The sequence below is a fragment of the Carcharodon carcharias genome, chromosome 4 (assembly GCF_017639515.1).
Source record: "Carcharodon carcharias isolate sCarCar2 chromosome 4, sCarCar2.pri, whole genome shotgun sequence".
NCBI lineage: Eukaryota > Metazoa > Chordata > Chondrichthyes > Lamniformes > Lamnidae > Carcharodon > Carcharodon carcharias.
In genome coordinates, this window is record NC_054470.1 from 114,070,617 (window position 1) to 114,093,736 (window position 23,120).

The 23,120-nt window shown below is 40.9% G+C and overlaps 1 protein-coding gene across 4 annotated transcripts in view; it reads right to left on the minus strand.

The window, feature by feature from the left end:
• The window catches only part of tjp2a (tight junction protein 2a (zona occludens 2)), a 125,638-nt gene that overhangs the window by 74,744 nt on the left and 27,774 nt on the right, over positions 1–23,120 (minus strand). For 2 of the 4 annotated variants that reach the window (XM_041186452.1, XM_041186451.1), the window contains exons 2-8: positions 19,114–19,167; positions 17,602–17,726; positions 12,626–12,728; positions 10,907–10,912; positions 8,253–8,799; positions 4,629–4,732; positions 3,058–3,211 (exon numbers count right to left, since the gene is read on the minus strand). In XM_041186452.1, coding sequence (XP_041042386.1) covers positions 3,058–3,211; positions 4,629–4,732; positions 8,253–8,799; positions 10,907–10,912; positions 12,626–12,728; positions 17,602–17,726; positions 19,114–19,167 — 1,093 coding nt within the window. Of the gene's footprint in view, positions 1–3,057; positions 3,212–4,628; positions 4,733–8,252; positions 8,800–10,906; positions 10,913–12,625; positions 12,729–17,601; positions 17,727–19,113; positions 19,168–23,120 lie in introns of those variants that run through there. The other 2 variants (XM_041186449.1, XM_041186450.1) reach the window with 2 other exon arrangements.

The following is a 23,120-nucleotide window of genomic DNA, read 5'->3' on the forward strand; positions in this document are numbered from 1 at the left end:
GGTTTGGGGTCTGGTTTTTAAAACTTCTTCTCTGTCTCCTTCAACATTGAAATCTGTGCTATGTGCCTGGTGGGGTGGGGTAAGAAAGTTATCTACAATAATTGATAGTTTCATTTTCTAACAGAGCTTCTCGATTAAACAGATGCTGAAAAGCCTACGCAATAAATCACAAATGACTTTATGGTTTGAGTTGGTGCTGCAACACAACCCATGGCAACAAGTTTAACTTGGAAAACACTTCATTTTGCAATGAATTGATGTAAATGGAGCTTCTTCAAATAGCAGCAAGGTAATGAAAGCAATTTAACCTCCAGTGCTAGGTTTTGGCGGTGAACAGTGAAAAAAAAAAGGTAAGGTGGGTGGGTGGGAGAAAGGAAGTAGTAAAACTAAACTGCCTTCAGGTTTTGTGCATCCTAACTGTTTGAAAGCCGAAATACCATTTCCTCACATGCACACAGGCTGAACCTCTTATTATTCTTCATCAGGGACAACCTGATAAAGGTCTTAAAAAAATGGAAGGGGTTTGATGTAGAGAAGATGATGTTCCAGTTGTGGGGGAGATTAAAGCTAGAGGCCATCAATAAAAGGTTGTCACTAATAAATCCAATAGGCAATTTATGAGAAACTTCTTTACCCAGAATTACTACAGGGAGTGGTTGAGCGAATACATAGGTACATTTAAGGGGAAGCTAGATTAGGGTAGACTTGTTTCCCTTAGCAGGTAAATCAATTACCAGGGGGCACAGATTTAAGGTAATTGGTAGAAGGATTAGAGGGGATATTAGGAAAAAACTTTCACCCAGAGGGTGGTAGACATCTAGAATTCGCTGCCCAGATTGGTGGCCGAGGCAGAAACCCTCCACTCATTTTAAAAAAAAAAGGTACCTGGATCAGCACCTGACGTGCTGAAAGCTGCAAGGCAACAGAGCAGGTGCTGGAAGATGGGATTAGAATGGGCAGCTAGTTTTTTCAGCCAGCGCAGACACGATGGGCTGAATGGCCTATTTCTGTGCAGTAGCTTTTCTATGGTTCTATTTGTTGATAGGGTGAGATGAAGAGGGGGTGGGAGGAGGCTCATGTGGAGCATAAACACCAGCACGGGCAGTTTCTGTGCTATACATTCTATGTGCCAATGGAAATTTCCAAAAAATTGTGCATGGCAGGAAGAAAATAATTTCCCTTTTAAAAATGTAAATTCAGTACTAGATTTATTAACCATATGGAATTGAAGGTCACATGAACCCAAAACAAAAATTGAAATATTCCTAGTCAATGTTCTTATTGGATGTGGAATGCATTTAAACTGGTTATTTTACAAAGACTTATTCTTAATACCTACATTTTAATAAGCATGACCCTAAAACTAAAAAAAATGCTCTCGTTAAGCTATTTGAAAGGATTCCCTATGTTTCCAGAAATGCTAGGTTTAGGAAAAGGCATAAAATCAACACTACTACTCGAAAATATATTTGAGGAAATTATAATTTCCATATCCACAAACCATTAACCAACATCACAATTCACTTGGCTAGATAATAAAATGTGCAGCAATAGATGTTTCAAAGCAACAACAAAAAAAAACACAATTACTGGGACATTATTTTCTGTGGCGTGGTAAATCAATGTTCAGCTAATAACTGAAAGGAATCTTGGCTATTTGTCTAAAAAGAATTGGCGGAGAAGAAGCTAGTTTCTATACAACAATTCTGAGAGTTAGAAAAAGTCTCAAAGTTCACTAAGGGCTATAAAGAATAGGTGGCTTTAACTACCCATAGTTACCTTCTGCCCTGCCTATCTAATGACAAAGAAGAGGGAAAAGGAGATCTGGAATGCTGTTCAGATCAATACATTTTTAATTCAAGACAAGAACTTCATTCAGCTCAAGATGTAAGAAATAAATTGGGGAAGTAGGTACAGCAGTTGTAGGTAATGGTGACCACAACTATCCACAGAACTAAAAAAGGGAACTGAAAGGGAGCGGGTGGTGGTGGGGGGGGGGGGGGGGGGGGGGTGAAAGATAGACAAGGGGTCAAAGGGAAATACAGAGTGATAGGTCGACATGCTTCCTTTGAACACAGTTAGAATACTTTGGGAAGAATGTCAAGGAGACTGCAAAAGAAAAACCTAAAGATGATATCAGGGATGAATGTGAAGAAAGACCATTACACCTAAACCTTTAGCATCTCATGCTCAATCCTGCACATTTAACATAGTTAAAAATCCCAAGATGTTTCACAGGAGTGGCGGAAATCAAAAATTTGGCACCAAGCCACAGAGATATTAGGACAGCTTATTGTACTATTCAATTGTTCGGCATTTGGTTGTGCATATGTGTTGAATCTTCTCATCTGTGTGCTGCTAGTCAAGCCTGGGTATGGATAATCAGAAACAAACTAAACTTAAGCAAGCAGCTGGAAGCATAAGAGCAGACATTTTAAAAGTACTGTGGATAAAACTCCTGTTTAGACATAGAAACTGGTGTCATCTCTGCATATCTCCAAGGTATTAAACACAACAATGACCAAATACTGGTCAAAAAAGCAGGTTTTAAAGGAGCTTCTTAAAAGGAGGAGGAGAGATTAACAGAAGCTTATGGAGGGAATTCCAGAGCTTACAGCCTTGCCACCGGAAGGCATGGCCACCAATAATAGAGCGATTAAAAAAAAAATCGGGGATATGCAAGAAACCAGAATTTGAGGATTGCAGATTTCTCCCAGGATTGTAGGGCCAGAGGAGGTTACAGGGACAGGAAGGAGATGCATTTGAATTGGCTTTTGAAAACAAAAAGGTGAGAATTTTTTAAAAATCATGGCACACATAGGTCAACAAGCACAGGAGTGATAGGGGAATAGGACTTGGTGCGAATTCGAACATGGCCAGAAGAGATTTGGAATCTCATGTTCATGAGGGATGAAAGGCCATGGAGGGGTTAGAGCAAAGATGCAATTCTCAAAATCGCTGCGTTGTTGAACTGATAATCAATGTAGATTAGCGATTACAGGAGGGTGATGGATGAATTGAGGCTTGGTGCCAGTAGTACAGATATAACCCCCTCACCTCCAGGCTCAGAATCACTATCATCCATGGGTGGGATGCTGATCAACGTTTGTTTACTGTCTCTTTGGACAACAAGCTGAAGCTTCCCCCGTGACTTTTCAATCAATTTCCGGGCATCCGCCAGAGACATGTTTTCAGTCACTGTTCCATTGATCTAAAAGAATCAAAAATAAATGAAGCTGAAGCTGAACTCCATAACATTTCCTGATGTATTAAATAGATGGTGGACTTTGCTGGAACAATAACTGCATTATCACAATTTTGAGAACTTGCATGTTAATTTTTAAAAATTCATTCACAGGATGTGGTCTTCGCTGGCTGGACCAGCATTTGTTGCCCATCCCTAGTTGCCCTTGAGAAGATGGTGGTGAGTTGCCTTCTTGAACCGCTGCAGTCCATATGGTGTAGGTACACCCACAGTACTGTTAGGAAAGTAGTCCCAGGATTTTGACCCAGCGACATTGAAGGAATGGTGATATATTTCCAAGTTAAGATGGTGAGTGGCTTGGTGGTGGTGTTCCTATCTATCTGCTGCCCTTGTCCTTCAAGATGGCAGTGGGTTTGGAAGGTGCTATCGAAGGGGCCCTGGTGAGTTCCTGAAGTGCATCTTGTAGATGGTACACACTGCTGCTAGTGTGCATCATTGCTGAGTGAATGTTTGTGGATGTGATGCCAATCAAGTGGGCTGCTTTGTCCTGGATGGTGTCAAGCTTAAGTGGGGTGGGAGCTGCGCTCATCCAGGCAAGTGGGGAGTATTCCATCACACTCCCGAATTGTGCCTTGTAGATGGGGGACAGTCAATTGTCCATTAAACTCATGGCAGGAAGTTAGAGCTGGTACTTAAATGCCTACTTAACAATAAAATAATTATTACTGCAAGCCAATCACTCTCTGCAGCCCAGAAAGGGAACAATTTAAATTGTTCAATATCATTTCTGTAGGTAGTAAAGCTTGAGATTTTAAAACTGTCAAGTTTTAAATTTAATTTTCTTACTTTGCCTTTGATTGGCAGTTAATGGGGGCGACGGGGATCTCGCCTGCTGTTGGAGAGTTGGCAAGAGCCCAGTGTCGACTCTTCTTGGAGAGGCATGATGAATTAAGTGATACTTAGGCACTTGCCCAGGATCAGGGACCCCAGAGGCAGAAGTCCCGCCCATCGAGAACAGCTGGCAGGTCTATTAGACAGCAGTGCCGCTGAGTAGGTGGTGGCTGCTACTGGTTTGACACCACCTGCGGCCAAGTAACATTGTTGCATCCTAGGCCATAGATGAGGGTTGGACTGGGAGGCGGGGTGGTCCTCAATGGGACATAAGGAACAGTGGTTGAGTCAACTAGAATAAATGCATTTAAGGGGAAGCTGGATAAACATGAGGGAGAAAGGAATAGAAGGAAATGTAATGTTGATAGGGTGAGATGAAGAGGGGTGCGAGGAGGCTCGTGTGGAGCACAATTTTTGGGGTTGGCCAGTTGGGCCGAATGGCCTGTTTCTGTGCTGTGAAATTCTATGCCATTCGGAATTTTTCAAAATGTAAATTAATTAATTCTTTGAAGGGATTAAAAACTAAACTTGCCTTAAGGACAATATCACCTTCTTCTAAGTTTCCATCCTTTGCTGCCAAGCCACTTCCAGTCATCTCTTTAATGAAGATTTGGCTTCCCAATCGAAGGCCATATTCTATTGGACAAAATTTATGCAAGATTTAGAAGGCTGAATAAACGGCAATTGGATAACACAGTATCAAAGTGACGTTCAAGTGCAGTTTTTGTTCTATCCGGCATTAAGGCAGACAGTGATTTTGTGACATTACAATTCTTCTTCACCCAATCACCCATCTGTTCCAGATGGCCACATCCCTCCAAAGTTTTCAAACTCACTCTATTTTTGATCATTAGGAACTGTATGATAACAAAACTCCTTCCCTTTGATTTCCTATCTCAGTGGAAAAGTGTCTGTCCAACTGCCTCTCAATAACAAGGCTACTGAAATCATCCCTTTCACCACAATTATCTCAAACATTTATGTATGTTACCATTCTCAAACAAGAAAAACAAAACGTAACACCCATTTTAGAGGGACTTGCTCGCATCTTTGTAGATTACAACAGGCTCCTGGATAAAAGCATCATTTTCTCCCCTCTCCCTCAGGTTTAATCACTCCACCGTTGGCAGGCATGCCTTCAGCTGCCCAAGCCCCAAGCTCTGCAATTCTCTTCCTTTCTTTAAGATGCTGCTTAAAACCGACCCCTTTAACTTAGTTTCTGGTCAACTGTCCTATACCTCCTTAAATGATCAATAACCCTCTTGTGAAGTGGATTTGGACACTTTACAATGTTGAACGTGCTATACAAAAGCAGGTTGTTGTGTTATTTAGGACTCTTTCCCCACCCCTATGAACATAGCGGTGCAATTGTGGAAAAACTAACAAGTTCAGATCATTTGTAAAGTTAACTCACTTGTGCCCATTACAAGAAGCATTGGCAAAAACAACTGGAACTAAATAACATAACTAAATTTGGCACATTACTGGCCAAATAATAATTCACAAAATGATAACAGTCTTAAAATCCACACAAAAGATGTATTAAGCAGACATTGTGATCTTAGCTGTGGAAGTGGCTACATTTGCAACAACAGGTTTTCCCTGTCCCAACCACCACCAACCTCGCCCCCTTCATCAGACCATAGGAACTGAGAAGATCACAAGTCATTGTTTCCACTCCCTGTTGCCAGTAAGCATCCTCTGTTGATCCACGAGCAACTGGTCACTTTGGTCAAGATGTGGTTGAGTTATTTGTACACCTCATGATTGAACAGCTTGTTGAAACACCAAAGGCCCACACATGGGAGGGTGTGCTGCTAGAAGAGGTGGTTTGGGAAGCCTGCGAGCACCCAGGCTGCCCACACACACACCAAGTCTCAACACCCGCTGAACAGGAAGATGGCAAATTTTTAAAAAAAGGAAATAAATCCAGAATTTGTCTGCACTTCTACAAACAGCAATAGCAGGGATAGATGCCTCATTCACCCCTCAATTCCACTTTCACTGGGCCATTCAAGTATTGCAACTTAAAAAAAAAATCAGCCACCAATGCCACAGAGGGGCTTAGGTATTCAGTTCATATCAAAATCATACAGCACAGAAGACGACTAATCGGCCCATCATGCCTGTGCTGGCTCTTTGAAAGAGCTATCCAATCACTGTTACTCCCTGCTAACTCTTCCCCAGTTACAATCCTTCCCCTTCAAGTATTTATCCAATTTCCTTTTGGAAGTTACTATTGAATCTGCTTCCACCGCCCTTTCAGACAGCGCATTCCAGATCATAACAACACTGATTTAAAACAATATTCTAATCTCTCCTTTGGGTTCCTTTGCTTTAACCTGTCACTTCTAGTTATTGATCTCCTGCCAGTGGGAACAGTTTCCTCATTATTTTCTCTTGGAAGCGCTTTGCAACTTTAGTGCTGGTGGGGACCAACGAGTATAGAGAATCATAGAAAGATATCACATGAGGCAGTTGGGCCCATTGTGCCTGTGCTGGCTCTTTGAAGAAGCTATACAATTAGTCCCACACCCCTGCTCTCTGCCCCCGTAGGCCTGACAGTACTTATCCAATTCCCTTTTGGAGATTCACTATTGAACTTGTATCCACCACTCCCTCAGGCAGAACATTCAGATCATATGCAACAGCCGTCCTCAAGAATGAAAACCCATTTTTAGTAAAATAGCTGCAGATAAGGTTGCTAGCTCCCCAGAGATTGATGGTCAATCTCCAGGACACAGCTTTGTGCCTCCCTAGGGAAAAATAAACAAATATTGGGACATTAAAATAAATGGTTTCTTTCCCATTTTCTTCGAATGTTTCTCTGTACCAGATATTAAAATATTAAAAATGGGAGAAAAGGGCTAACAGTTAAGCATCATCCTATTGGACAATGAGTCTTCTCGCTTTCCGATTGGTGTAGGAAGGCAGTACATCACAAGGATAGCTGTGTTGGTCAACCACTGGTTGGAGCGTGGGGACAAGTCATTTGGTGAAACTTCCAGAAACGCATTTGATCACAGTTGGCAACCCTAGCTACAGGGGAATAATTAGGCTTTACCGAGTTAAAGTTTAAAGTTGTTTAATTCCATTATTAAAGCTTTCAAAGAGCGGGTTAAAAGGCAGAAAATTAAGACTGAAGCAGGATCTGCCAAAGTCAAAAAAACCTTTCGACTTCTAGTGTATTAAAAAATTAGCAGAATTATTAAAATGTGTAAAATGTAGCACAACTGTCCAAATTTTTGAATCTGTAATGGCAGGGAAAAAAACCCATTTTCCATAAAGCTGCTCTTGTACAAGTTTCCCAATACAAACATGTTTAGATTGCACTCAAAAGGTAAAAGGGGATAAGGTGGTCTTATGTTACAGTGCTAGTAATCCAGAGGCTTGGATTAATGATCTGGAGAAATGGGTTCAAATCCCATCACAGCAGCTGGGGGATTTAATTCCCTTAATTAAATCTGGAATAAAAAGCTTGTAACAGTAACTGCGACCACAGCACTACCAAATTGTTGTAAAAAACTCATCTGGTTTGCTTATGTAATTAAGGAAAGAAATCTGCCAACTTTACTCTCTATTGTACGGCTCCCTCTGAAAAGTTCTCAGTTGTAGTAAATTGACATGCTTCCAGTGGTTCAAGAAGGCAGCTCACCAATCACCTTCAAGGACAATTTGGGATTGCCAGGAACAGCCACATCTCACGAACAAGTGAAATATTAAAATTCAGTGCAAATTCACATCAGTCTAACCTGGTGGGCACAACCTGTACAATTGGCATGTGTCTCAGGCATCTGGCACAAGAAAGGTGCGTATATCGTCGGAGCAGGATGAGGCTCTCTCGGCCCCAAATAAATCATGGTGGATCTGTACCTTAACTCCATCTAACTGCTTCAGTTTCAAAACCCTCGATACCCCTTGCCTCACAAAAACCTTCCAATCTCAAGTTTTCAATCCTCATCCTTTTTGGATGCTACCTGTCTACTGCAAATTAAGTGCCGATTTTGGCATCTTACCTGGGGAACTGTGCACAAAGCCTACAAATCAGTCACTCAATTGGAGAATATATTAAATCCTTCTCCAAATATTCTGTTGAAAATGGGTTTTAGGAGACCCAAGGGAGATAGACAAATCAAAAAAGTGGGATTTTCCTCACCTTCATTAGGTCTGTTCTTTACAAGCATGACTTTGTATGGCTTTGGCAGCCCGCGGTCATAAGAGTACGAGGAGGATTCAGGTGACGGGCTCCGGGATTTGAGTCGATCACGGCTTGGAGCTCTTGCTGGCTCTCGGTAATGCTCATAGGCTCGATCATAACCTCTATCGTCGTCGTATACTCGCCCCCGCCCACGATCATAGCTTCTCTCGTAACCTCGGTCCTCATCGTATATCCGACCCTGGCCTCGATCGCCATGCCCGTAGCCACGGTCCTCATCATATATTCTCCCCCGGCTGTGATCCCTACTGTAGCTGCAATCCCTGCTTTGGGGCCTGTCGTAGCTCCTGCCACGCTCTCCACCCCGGCCGTAGTCTCTATCGGGACTCCAGTCCCGGCTGTAGCTACGTCCTCTGGGTCCACCGTCACTCCTATCACTTTGAACACTGTGCTCACTTCTACGGTCGTAGTCATCTACTGTATCGAAGCGACTGTCAGGTTCACTTACTGGTTGCCGAGCTGGAACTTTACGGCCCCTTTTCACCACCTATTGGGGAGAGAGCGCGACAATTGGCAAGTTCATTTGAGCTGTCAGTCATTAAGGCTGGATTACCATCATGGCTAATCATAACAAATAGGATCTGGAGTAGATCATTGGTCCTTCAATAAGATAATGGCTGATCTTCTCCCTCAACTCCACCACACCCATATCTATCCCTCAATTCCCCAAAATCTTATCAACCTCAGTGCCTGAAGTAGAGAATCCCGAAGGTGCACAACCCTTTGAGTGAAGAAATTTCTCTTAGTCTCAGAATAAGGGGTCAGCCATTTTGGGCTGAGACAGTGACCCCATGTTCCAGATTATCTGGCCAGGGGGAAACATTTTCTCAGCATCTACCCAGGCAAGAATTTTATTTTAATTCTGATATCAGATGGCAAAGAATGTTAGACGCATTAAAAAAAGATTGGGAAAGATAGAAAGGCCGCCTCAATTAATGCAAACGAGAAATACAACATTGGTTTAATGCTAAATCCGTCATGCGAGGAACCACCATTTCAAAAAAAAAGCAAGCTATTTAAATTCACTTCCCCAAAAAGCACAAGATTGGTACCCTACTCTTTACAGTACATCTGCAAGGTTGCAGTGTGAAAACACCAATGCTTTGTACCTATTTTGTTTTTTTTTAAACTTCTCGCCAAGATAATGGGATGCAAGATATACAAATGATTTAAAAAGAAACACTAGAACATGCCAGAAATACACAACAGATCCATCAGTAAGGGGAGGAGAAAGGTAATCATTTACTTTACACACATCCAAAACTCAAAAAAAAAAGGCAGAAGGAATTATTTGTAGGACCAACTGAAGCCAAGACAGGAAAACATTTGTGCATTAGGCTGGCGTCACCAAGGGTTCCAGAGCCAAGGCAGACAGGTGGGAGTTAGTGTACAGATGAGCCATAATCTAACCAAATGGTGGAATTGACTGAATGGCCTATTCTCTTAAAGATACCAGGCAAAAGTCACATCCATTCCAGTGCAAAGAGACAAGTAGCAGGTTTAATGGTTTGACAACTAATTTATTTGTGGTCTCTCTTTTAACTGTAAGAGATTAGATTTTCTTTTTCCCCCATTTCAGTTTGTAAAAATTCACCAAAAAGGCCGGCAAAACAGCTTTGAAACAAGAATATAAAAGAGAAGGCTGGCTGTTTAAAGTCACTAAGTTGGGAAACAGGTGTCTATCATCTCTGTACTCGAGCACCCCCAATTTCCATTGCTTCACCATTAGCAGCTACACCTTCAGCTGTCTTGGCCCCCAAGCTGTCAAATTCCCTCCCTATAACTTCTCTCCCAGAAGACACCCCTTGAAACCTACCTCTGACCACCTGTCCCAATATCTCCTTATTGGTGTCTTAAGCCCTCCTTGGGATGTTTTATTAAGTTGTTGGGTGATGCAATGCAGGGTGAGAACATGTTTTACTCCTAGTGCTAATTGTCCGGTTTGCGAGCCAGTCTTAAAAAACTGTCAACTGGCATCATGTTAAACAGAGAGTAGAGGCAGCAGTCAAAACAATTTGGGTCAGAAACTTATGCAGTTTACTGTGAAGTAAAACAAACAAGGCCAGTGTTATTTACTAAAAGTTTTTATAAATAACTGGATTGTTCTGCAGTTTGAGCAAAATGCTGTTGCAAAAATAAAATGATGTTGCACATTATGGTTAAATACAAACATTAAAATTAACAAAAATGTCAAAGCATTTGAGTTCACACAACTATTCCCATCACTTCATTCAACTGTATCTTTCAAATGGGAATTAAATAAACATTTGAAAAGAAAAAAATTGCAGCAAATTGCAGGAAGAGCAGCAGACTTGGACTATTTGATAGCTTTTTCGAAGAGCTAGCACAGGCATGGTGGGCTGAATTGCCTCCTTCTGTGATTCTCTGCCAGGTGATGATTTGGGGGGGTGGGGGGGGGGGGAGAGAAGTTCAGGAAGACAGAATGCAAATTTTCCAAGTAAACAACATTTTCACCAGACTTCTTACAAAATTGGTTTGATAGGTATTTATTTAATGATTCGATATGGGGGATGTTACTATGATGTAAAACAGCCTTACAGCAAAGCACCAGATTTTTCAGACTCAATTCCTACCTGCTGCTGGGTTCTCGAGAAAATGCAGATATGGATGCAGACACCAAAGGGATAGATAACACCAAAGAAAACCGGGCAGGGGAGGGTGGAGTAAGAGCAGGACAAGGGGATGAAAAAGAATCACAGTAAAACATCAAGGATAAAACACAAGCAGAAAACCAGAGGAAATTAAAAAGCTTTCCTCTTCCTCAGTCGCTCAGCCTGGACATCATTCAATTTAAACTTACTACTGGAAATTTAATCTGTATGATAAATTGATTCTGATAATTGCATTACAACTACCGGAAGATTGAATGTTTTTTAATCCCTATTTTTATCCAGGCCTTGCCTTAGTCAGTGAAGAGATCTTATTTAAGGATTATAAATTTCAGACAATGGCGTTGGCTTAGATGCAAGGCATCGTGTGCAGTTTATTGTAACATCATAGCAATGTCACTTGCTGTTCAATGACCACTGACAATTGCCACAAGTTTATCAATTCCTTTCAGTGTTAGCATTGGTGGGTTTTTCTTTTTTCAAAATTCACTCATGGGATGTGGGCATCACTGGCTAGGCCAGCATTTATTGCCAATCCCTTATTACCCTTAAGGTGATGGTGAGCTGCCTTCTTGAACCGCTGCAGTCCATGTGGTGTAGGTACACCCAAAGCGCTGTTAGGGAGGGAGTTCCAGGATTTTGACCCAGCGACAGTGAAGGAATGGTAATATATTTCCAAGTCAGGATGGTGAGTGACTTGGAGGGGAACTTGCAGGCGGTGGTGTTCCCATGCATCTGCTGCCTTTGTCCTTCTAGGTGGCAGAGGCTGTGATTTTGGAAGTCTAAGGAGTTTGCTGTCTAAGGAGCCTTGGTGAGTTGCTCAGATAATTGAAATCGCCTGATATTCCGATTTTGGTATTAGGGAGAAAAAATGCACCATTTATTGTTGGCCGGTTTTCATGCTCCTATTAAAACCAAGAGGCTGGAAAAGCTGGGATTGTTATCTTGCAGCAGAAAAGGAGGGGGGAAATTTAATAGAGGCAGTCGAAATCATGTTGGGCTTTGGATAGAGAAAATAAAGAGAAACTGTTTCCACTGGCAGGAGGGTTGGTAACCAGTAGACACAGATTCAAAAAGGTAATTACCAAAGAACAAGGAAACACTATTTTAAAAAAGAACATAGCAAGTCATGATCTAGAACAGCCTAAAAAGGAAGCGAGTTCAATAATAACCTTCAAAAATAAAAAGGAATTGGATAAATACTTGAGGAGAAGGAAAAACCACAGGGCGATGGTGAAAGGTCGGGGGGGGGGTGCGAGCGGGATTAATAGGATCGTCCTTTCACAAACAATGGGTCAAGTGACCTCCTCCTCTACTATATCATTCTATGATTCAGTGCAGGAGGCGGCCATTTGGCCCATCATGCCTGTGCCAGCTCTTTGAAGGAGCTTTCAAATTAGTTCCATTCCCCTGCCTTTTCCCCATAACTCTAAATTTGTTTCTCCTTATCCAAATCCCTTTTGAAAGTTGCTATTGAATCTGCTTCCACTGCCCTTTCAGGCACAGCATCCTAAATCACAACAACTCGCTGTGTAAAAAGGAAACACTGATTTTACAGTAGTACTATTTAAGTCGGCGAGCAATATTTTATATGAACATGGATGTCTAATTATGGAGATGCCTGTGTGCTAGACATTTCTATAATAAGATTATTTACTGTTAGTGATTTTAATCAGCACTTACTATTTGAGCTACTTTCCCGCATTTTCTCAACTGTTGTACAGCAAAGGAATGAGGCACATTTTCCATTGGACAGCCATTAACATTTATAACCCGGTCATTCTCTCTGCCAAGGAAAAGAATACATTCACAATTAGAGTGTGCAAAAATCCCTTTGAAGTTCTGGCAAATATTGTTTGATATACATTCAGAAATAACCATAAGAATTTAGAATGTTTGTTTGAAGTCAAAATCTGGAAAATACAGTTAGAAACAAAATCTTTAAACACTATTCATGGGGGATGCAATAAATAATTCTCTTCATTTGGAAGACCGGGCACTTTAGAAGTTACACAATTCTAGCCTCCACTCATTCTTGCTTATTGTTGAACTATATATATCAGACATGGCTCAGTGGGTAATATTCTTATCTTTTTAAATTGAGAAAACATTTTGTTCTGACCCAATTTTTTTCTCTACATTTTTTTTTAAATGTTGGTGCCCTAGCCACCCACTTGGGTTTGATCCCTTTTAATAAATTTTAGTTGTTGACTTTTTCAACTCCTTTCTTCACTTTCAGTTGTACATTCCCAAGGTTTTCTTCTCTATCTGGGTTTCAGACTTTTCAACTTCAACAATGGAGAGCGTCTAATGGTAAAATAATAGATTGAAAATGTAGTGTTTTTGCCCTTCTAGCCAGCAGAGATCGCAAGTTTGGAAGGTGCTGTTTAAGCTGCTCAAGACAGGCCCTGGAGTCTCAGTAAATAGTGTCGGGAGTAATAATTTTTCAGGATGAGTCAATGCCCCCACATCCCACACCCTCCCCCCTACCCCGCCCACCCCACAAATCATGTAAAATTAATTGTTTCAATCTCCTCTTCAGCTGCCATGATTCCCTGCTCCATTGTTTCTACCCCTCCAAAAAAAAGTTATTTAAAGGAAAACCCACAGGGCAAAATTTCAAAGAAAGTTTTATTCAAGTTTGCCACGTTTATTATGCATCGCTTTTTAACTAGTGTACAGCCCTGGCAAAGTTCAATACAACCCCCACCAGTCCTACATTTGGGGGTGGGAGGATGGGCAAAAGCAAGGGCATGCACAACAGAACAAGGGGACAGCGAAAGAAACTGAGTGACCAGCATAGAGCAGCATAAACAAGGAAGGGAGGAGCATTCACTGAAGCAGATTAACGTGCAAAAGGCAGCAGGGACAGATGAAAAAAAAAGTGAATTGTTATTTGAACAATAGAATCAAATATTAATTAATAATCAATAGGGAATAAATTGGGCAAGATGACAAGGAAGTATCTCAACTTTCAACAACAACAGGAACAGGCCATTTGGCCCAACTGCTCCATGCGTGTTTCGGCTCCACATGAGTCTCCTCCTACTCAAAACAAATGTTTGCACTGCGTTAAGTTGGTTCTACACTAACCGAGTGTTGCTTGGGAGGGAATGGTAGGAACCTATGAAAGGTAGCCATTGTGGCAGATGCATTTGATAAAAAGGCCATGCAAAACAACTTTGATTGTAGGAGGAAGGGCTTTGTATAATGGGAATACAGTAAAGCAGCATTCAGCAGACCCAAATCCAGTTTGTAATATCCTCCTTGAAACAGACATTTTGCAGAAGCACAGAACTGGCCACATAATCCTTACGCAACCTCACCCTAGAAAGAATGTGTCTCAGTTTTCCATCATAAACAATTGAATTAAAAAATTTTTGGTGTGTTATGTTCGTATCAGGCTAACAGTTAACCACTTCAATCAGTAACAATTATAGTGATTGCTCAGGGCAGGCTCAAAGACAGCATGCTGAACAAATGACAACTGCAATATGCCTTTGGGAAGAGCAAATTGAGAATCCCCTGGACAGTCTGCAGAATTGTCATACAATAAGAGTGTTCAAATTAAAAATCTAAGATTAGGTTACTAACCAGAATATTATTAAAATCTAACTTTATTATTAGAAAATAACATCTAAGTTTATTGGGAATTTGTCTTAATATAGTAAATCTTATATAGTAAATTAGGAAGACTTAGGAATAAGGCACAGTATAGAAAGATACCAAGATAGTGGAACCATTGAAAAATTGTCAAGTTTCAAAAGAGCTTACCTGCAGCAGAAAGTCAAGACCTTCAGCCTCTTTGTGAGACTGCTTGTACATGTGAAAACAAAGGATTGGCATGTCTAGACCCCTCTAGGAGATAAGGCCTTGAAGCATAAAATGTAATGCTTTTATGCCCACATGAAAAGGTCCCCGATTGGTCAGGACAAGTATCCTCACACACTGAGCTGAAGATGACTGGGTTGAGGGAGGGGTTAATTGGATAAGTCAGGATAAAGGATGGCCTCACTTCATCTTTGGATGGTTTCTCTCCGCCATACAGAGACAGAACGAACAAGACATGATACAAGTAACAATCTTATGACCATTTTGCTATGCCATAGTAATCAGTGACCTTAATCTTTGTTCTTCTTAACAGATGTTGCCATAACCTGAGTATTTCCAGTATTTTCTGTTTTTATTGCATAAAACAATGCTTGCCTTGTTTTACCAGTGAGTAACATCACAGAGGAAATCGAGAACTATTGAAGCTCGACCTGGTTAAGTCCAAATAAAATTGTGGGGTTTCTTTGCATAAGATTTTCAACTAACTTTATTACGTGGTCAGGGGTAAAATTAAAGTTATCGTTGTGTGACTACCATGGTTGATCATCTTTAAAAGAACCAGTTAGACTGAGGGCTATGACAAAGGAGCTTGTAAAAGGCTTACAATTCCATTCATGCCACTTTGGAAACAGGTAAATAGTAGGATTAATAGTTACCTCAGCCCCCAATTGGTTACATCAACCGTGAAGCCAAGAATCCACCACATACAAAAATCAGAAGCACAATTTCTCCTCAAACTACTTTACTGCACATTTGGATGACTCTTAAAATCACCTAGTTAGTAGTGTCTCACCTTTGGTTCTTCCTGACACTTATCTTTAAAATTTGATTAACTTAAACAGTTTGCATTAAAGTCATTCCAGAAGAACGCTAGTCTAATTCCCTAAACCTCTCCATCTCTCTCCCTTAAGATTTTCCTTTTGACCAAATTTTTGGTCACCTGTCCCAATATCCCCTTTTGTGGCTCGGTGTTAATTCAGTTTGAAAGCTGTTCTTGTGAAAATGCCTCAGGACATTTTACTACTATAAATACAAATCGTGGTGGGTCCACAGTTTCACAGCTCAAATTCAGGCTCTATACATTTTAAAAAATTATTTAATGGGATGTGGGCGTCGCTGGCTAAGTCAACATTTGTTGCTCATCCCTAATTGCCCTTAAGGTGGTGGTGAGCCGCCTTCTTGAACCATTGCAGTCTCTGTGGTGTAGGTACACCCACAGTGCTGTTAGGGAGGGAGTTCCAGGTGAACCTGGAGGGAGGAAATGCCAGTTGCGTGCAAGTTTCCAGCCCATCCTCCCAACGGGATGCTCAACACAAGGAAAGAGAAAATCCTGACAAGAAACACCCCGCAAATGTGTATGTACACTAAATCACAATTAGCGGCCCCAAAACCTCACTCATCCACAATTTAGAATGTGAAACTCTTGTCTCTCCCATGTCCAAAACACGCACTGCGCGTGTGCAAGGTCACCATTCGCGATTGCACCCTTCGAGATTTCACGGGAACGGAACCCCGTGAATGACGGGAGTTGACTGCATAGTAGAGAACATAAAGCCATGTAACACAGGCGGCTGCCATTTGGCCCATCATGCCTCGTTTGGCTCTTTGAAAAAGCTGTCCCATTTGTCCCACTCATCCTGCTCTTGTAAATGTTAAGTATTTACCCAATTCTTTTGAAAGGTACTACTGAATCTGCTTCCACCGCCCTTTCAGGCAGCACATTCCAGATCTTAACTCGGTGTGTAAACACATTTTTTTTCTCATTTTCCCCTCAGATTCTTTTGCTAATTATCTTGTCAGAACTTGTTCAACTTCATTGAACTCATTTTGAAATATCTCAGCTACCACCTTTTTAAATCCAAGTCTATTATATGAGCCAGTGACAGGCTGACACACCTTTATCTAGCCCAAAGCAAAACACTATAGATGCTGGAAATCTGAAATAAGAACAGAAAATGCTGTAAATACTCAGGAGATCTGGCAGCATTAGTAGAGAGAGAAAGTTAACATTTCAGGTCTGTGACGTTTCACCAGAACAAGTCTGACCTCAAACTTTAACTCTGTTTCTCTCTCCACAGATGCTTCCTGACCTGCTGAATATTTCCAGCATCTTCTGTTTTTATTACATTTGTCTAGCCCTTGCCAGAAATGACACCCATTGCTTTATCGATTTATATGAATGATCGCAAATGGGAGATTTAGAATTTGATTGAGACTGTAGTTAAGCATTTGTCACATTGCAACAAGATTATGTGGAACTTATATTTTGAAGTTAAGAGATTTAATAATACTGTACCAATTTCTTTTCATAATATTAGTCAATGGCATTAGTAAATCTTTGAAAGTATACAAAAAATATCCTTCTTATCACAATGTCCAAACCATAAGCAACTGCGCTCAATTGTCCTTTGTAGTCTATAAAAAAGTGGGAAGGGAGATCACTGTTTTTAGTAATGTTATTTGGAGGGTAAATTTGGGTCAGGAATCTGCTATTCTTTGAAATTGTTACAGGAATCTTTTACGTCCACTCAAGGCAGGCAGACCAGGCCTCAGTTTAACATCTCATCTGAAAGACAGCATCTCCAATAGTGCAGCATTCCCACTGTACTACACTGGTAGCATCAGCCTGGGTTTTGTGCTCAAGCCTCTACAGCAAGACTCGAATCCCCAACATTCTGATTCATAGCTTTACCCATTGAGTCACACCCGATACTCAATAATTCTTTTTTATAAATCGCATATTGCAAGTTCACTTGAGCTCCCTGCCACCATCGACTCCACACCTTTAAAATGGACAAATGCACCAAACCTCCACAACTTTTACTCACTGCAGTAATCCATCTGCTGGACCTCCTTCCAAAACATCAGAGATAATAATGGAGGTTTCACCATTCTCAAAGTTAGGGTTATCTCTCCCTCCAGACACTGCTATACCAAACCCCCTCTTTGAGTCCTAAACAATTGAGAGGGAAAGAAAAAAAAGTTACAAAATTTTGCTAAACTTTTAACTGTATTTAAAAAAAATACTTGAATACAAAAACATCTTGGAAAACAAAATGATTAAAAAAAAAAACCAAGATAATTTCAGGTGCTTTGCCTACTGGGTGACCAAACAAAAATCACTGGAGACATCTGATTATTTTGGGTTTTTTAAAAAAAAAATTGAAAAAAAAGTAACTGCTGGCATGGGCTGGCAACTGATTTTTCTTTACTGGTGTCCAGGAACTTTTCAAACGGGACCCATCTCACTAGAAGTTTGATCCCTTTGTTGTGGGCAGACCCTGTAATGAGATCCTGGGACTTTTAAGAGATGCGAGTTCCCTGTAGCCGAAAATGCCACCTTGTAGAAAAGGCACCTTTTAACTTCAAAACACATGGGAGACACACAGGGCTGTTGTATCAATACATCATTTTTTTTTTTTTTAAATTCATTTGCAGTATACAAGTGCCACTGGTAAGGCCAATGTTTATGCTCATTCCTAATTGCCTTTGAGAAGCTGATGGTGAGCTGCCTTCTCGAATACAACCGAGTGGCTTGCTGGGCCATTTCGGAGGGCAGCTAAGAGTCAATCACATTGCTGTGGGTCTGGAGTCACATGTAGGCCAGACCGGGTGAGGACGGCAGATTTCCTTCCCTTAAAAGACTTTAGTGAACCAGGTGGGTTTGAAATAACAACCCAGCAGCTTCCTGGTCACTGTTACTGACACTAGCATTTCATTCTAGATTTATTTAATTCACCGAATTCAAAATTTCCCTGCTCCTGCAGTGGCATTTTAACTCATGTTTAACTGTGGATTAGTCCAGGCCTCTGGATTACCAGCCCAGTAACATAACCATTTTGCTACCAAATATTCAGCTGTGTGACAAAGGACACCCTTGGAAGGAGACAGCTGCCAAAAGGAATGCGACAGGGGGTGATGACAAAAAGTTAATATGGGCACAGGAGCATGAATGTCTGAAAGTGACTTCATTCTGGGGCTTGAAGCCATTGACAGGGTACATGAGGTAATGTTTAAATACAACAGGATTGATTTAAAAAATCAAATTAAAATAGTTCCTGTGAGAGACCTCAAAAACAGAAAATATATGGCACAAAAGAAGCAAAACAAAATAAATGACAGCAATATCCCCAATATTACATTTTAAAGATTGTTTAACAGCATTTATAATACCACATCAGAGGTCAAGTTCATGTAAAAACAACTCATTTTTTCCTCTAATAAGATTTTCCATAGGAACTGGAGGTCAGCCCCTTGAGCCCATCCCACCATTCAATCTGATCATGTCTGATCTGTATCAGATTGTTCCTATAAATTTGAAGAGAAAGGGAAACTCTTACTTTTTGTAAAGTCACAGTAAACTGCTCCCATATCACCTCCTCCATGACTGGGGCCTGTGGAAAAATAACAACACTCTTAGCATAGGCATAAAGTATTGCCAAGTAGTCACATTAACAGGTCATTCAACCCAACTAGTCAATATTTATGGTCCACGCCAGTTTCCTCCTTCAGATCACCCCTTTTATTCTTTGTGTTTATCTAGCTTCCCCTTAAAATGTATCTGTGCTATTCACCTCAACCACTCCCTGTAGTGGGAAGTTCCACATTCTCACCACTCTGCATAAACAGATTTCTCCCAAAATCCCTTTTGGATTTATCAGGGATCATAATATTTATGGCCCTGTTTCTGGTTTCCCCACAAACGAAAACATCTTCACCACATCCAACCAAACGATCTTAAGAACCTCCATTAAGTCACTTCTCAGCCTTCTCTTTTCCAGACAGAAGAGCCCCAGCCTCTTCAGATAGTAATAACCCCTCCATTCCAGTATCATCCTTGTAAATCTCATTTGCATCTTGCCAGACCAGAACTGTGAACAGTGCTCCAAATGTAGTCTAAACAAGGTTCTGTACAAGTTTCCTATAATGTATACACTTTTCCAATTCTATTCCTCCAGAAAGGAACACCCATGCTCAGAAGAGCTTTATTAAACTGAATCACAACTTTTAGTAATTTCAGTAGCTAAGTCCAGATCCCCCTCTACCCCATTTAGACACTCATTTTCCAAGGAATATGTGGCCTCCTTATACATCCCACCAAACTGTATTACTTTACACTGTATCTAATTTAATGTTGCTCCCCATTTCACATGATAAATTCTCTGCCCAAATGTAGCACTGAGCATGATCGAGTCATTGTCATTTTGTCACCGACCTTCTCCACATTAGCTGATTTTAGCAAACCCAAAAACAGTTATGCGATAGCAAAGCATTTCTCTAACTGGAAAGCAGGTGGATTTTTTTTTGCATTAGACCAGTTACCCCTACATGCTTAACTCCTGAGCATAGCGCTGCGCAGAAAAAACACTTGAACAAAATAAATCAGACATCTATAGGGTTTTTCCATCCCTCCCATTATAAAAATATCCCACACACAAGGTACAGGTCCCTATGTGCTGCCGTTTCAAAATAATGCCATGTACAAAATGAGCGAAAGCACCGACCCAACAGCACCCCTAAATCCCAAAACATGATGACTTCTCTTGCAAACAGCAACAATCCATATGAATCCTGCTCCGGAGACCAGAGTACAAAATCCAGGCTGACTGCCCCAGGGCAGTGCAGCACTCCTTCAGTACTGTCCATGGTGCCGTTAAGCAGACCCATCGAGTGAATATCAAGGATCCCATGACTTATTCTGACAAGAGCTGAAGGGTTCTCCCCAATTTCCTGGTCTGTATTTACCCTTCAGCCTATAAAAACAGCTTATCTGGTCACCATCACAATGCTTCTTCTGTTTTAGTTCTGTGGACGCTTACAAATTAATGTTCATATTCTGCCAACATTTATATGGGTAGCGGTAGCTAAACCAAGCATGACCCGCTAAAGTGGTAACCCTAATATAAAAAACCTAGAAATGCAACAGATGCAGGCTCTTACATGAACCAAAAGCTGACAAGCATTCCTGAATGTCCGCTGCTTATAGGATCTTTACAAATCTAATTAATGCCAATGAAGCAAGGTTATTGTTGTAATGTAGGAAATGTGGCAGTTTAGTGTTTTGGGATGTCCTGAGGTCATGAAAGATGCTATGTAAATGCAAGTTCTACCTTTAGTTTCAGAAGAAAGGAGGGAGAAAAACAGTCCACGAAGATTTGCTCATTGAACTCCATTCTCACACCATACTCTCTACTACATAAATAACATCCGCCAGATTGAAGCCCACTCTAATGTTGCATTGCATTTTCACCATGTGGGAATCCACGAGTTAAAACTGGTTGAACTGCTACAGAATAAGAACTGTAGCTCCAAGTGCCAGCAATCGGAGCCCTAAAATGCTGGAAACACACAGATGATCAACATCCAAGGGAGAAAAAAAAGGAGTAACAGTTTGGGCACTGCCCTTCAAAATTACTTAGAATTTTACAGCACAGATATAGGCTATTCCAACTGGTCCGTGCTGGTGTTTATGTGCCACATCCCTCTTCATCTCACCCCATCAACATATCCTTCTATTCCTTTTCTCCCTCATTTGTTTATCTAGCTTCCCCTTAAAATCTATGTACACACCCCAATTACTCATTAGGTTAGTAAATTCCACATTCTCAGCTAAAAATTTCCCTCAAATCCCTTATTGGATTTATTAATTAATATATGTCACCAGAAAAAGTCGCATACAAGAGACTATGATGGAGGAAAGAAATACTAGGGTCGGAATTTTACAGCCCCCGTTGCGGTGGGGGGTGGGGCCATAAAACGCAGTGAGCCATTGTAAACTCTGGCGGGGATCTTGCTGCCACAAAATTCCGCCCTAGATATTCCAGATCAACAGGAGCTACCTAACTGCAAAAGTGCTTCCAAGATATAACTACTGTGCTGATTTACTGCTTCAAGATTCACAAATAGAGAAGTTGTGCTCCAATTTCTATCTTCATCCAAAGTGATAAGTGCTGGTTAGCACGTTGTATTTTTCCTTACAGAAGTCAGACTAGTCATGTTCCCTCTGGCACATAAAAGGTACAGCATAGAAACAGGCCATTCAGCCCAATTGGTCCGTGCCAGTGTTCATGCTCCACATAAGCCTCCTCCCAACCCTTTTCATCCTCATCGACGTATCTTTCTATTCCTTTCTCTCTCATTTGCATATTTAGCTTCCTCTTAAATGCACTGACTATTCACCTCGATCACTCCTTAGGTGCGCAAATTCCACATTCTCACCAATCTCGGGGAAAGAGGTTCCTACAGAATTCTTTACTGGGTTTAGTGACTCATTGTATATTGATGGCACCTACGTTTAGACTCCCACACAAATAGAAACTGCTTTCAGGTGCTCAACTGTATATTTTCAGCATTTTGTTCCTTTCTTTTGGTTCCGTTACTAGGTTTTAAGAACATCTTAGCATTTCCACACAAAGCAGCTAAAAGTAAATGCATCACAATGCAGGCTAGGAAATGAATGGACTCGGATGGATGACTGTACAACAACAGATGCATATTCATATATGCCACATCCTTACTATCCAGACTATCATTAAATGTTATACTCAAGGTGGTACACAATAGACAAAAAGACACAAGCATAATAAGGTTTCCTTCAAGACTAAGCAAACTTTATACAAAAAACTCCAGGAAGCTCAATTCTTATAATTGCGGGTCAGCAACCAGAGATTTTTTTTGAAAGGTAAGTGACAGAAGAACCAGAGGGGAGACAGGGAATTTTTTTTCTTTCAAAAAAACAATGATAGTGATCTGGAATGCGCTGTCTGAAAAAGCAGTAGAAGCAGATTTAGCAGTACCTTTCAAAAAGGAAATTGAATAAATACTTGAAGGGGCATTTTTTTTTCCCGCTAGCATGGTGAAAAGACAGGGTGAATGGAACTCACTGGATGGCTCTTTCAAAAGAGCCAGCACAGGCACAATGGACCAAATGGCCTCCTTCTGTGCTTTCCCATTCTAAGATTGGGTGAAATTTGTTTACAGTTTGGCAATTCAGACGTGCACACTGATGATAAGGAAAGCTATGTACATATTTTCAGCTACTAAGAACTTGGCTAAAAGCATTACATCACACAGACAGCTTCAGTTCATGTAAAAAAAATTAGTTGCCATCACAACAATTAATCTCTTAATTGGGTGTCACACCAGTTTAAACTGCAGCAGATGATCGCCAGCCAAAATTTTAAACTCAACGGGCAACAGCAACTCTGGACGATAACAGGACAGAAAGAAACACAAACTACAGACACTGACAATAAAATGGTTGCAAAGTGCAGGAAGGCAAGAGACTCACAAGGCCACTGTAGAGCTTGAAGGAATGCATCAAATTGGCCCATTTTCTCTGCAGTGT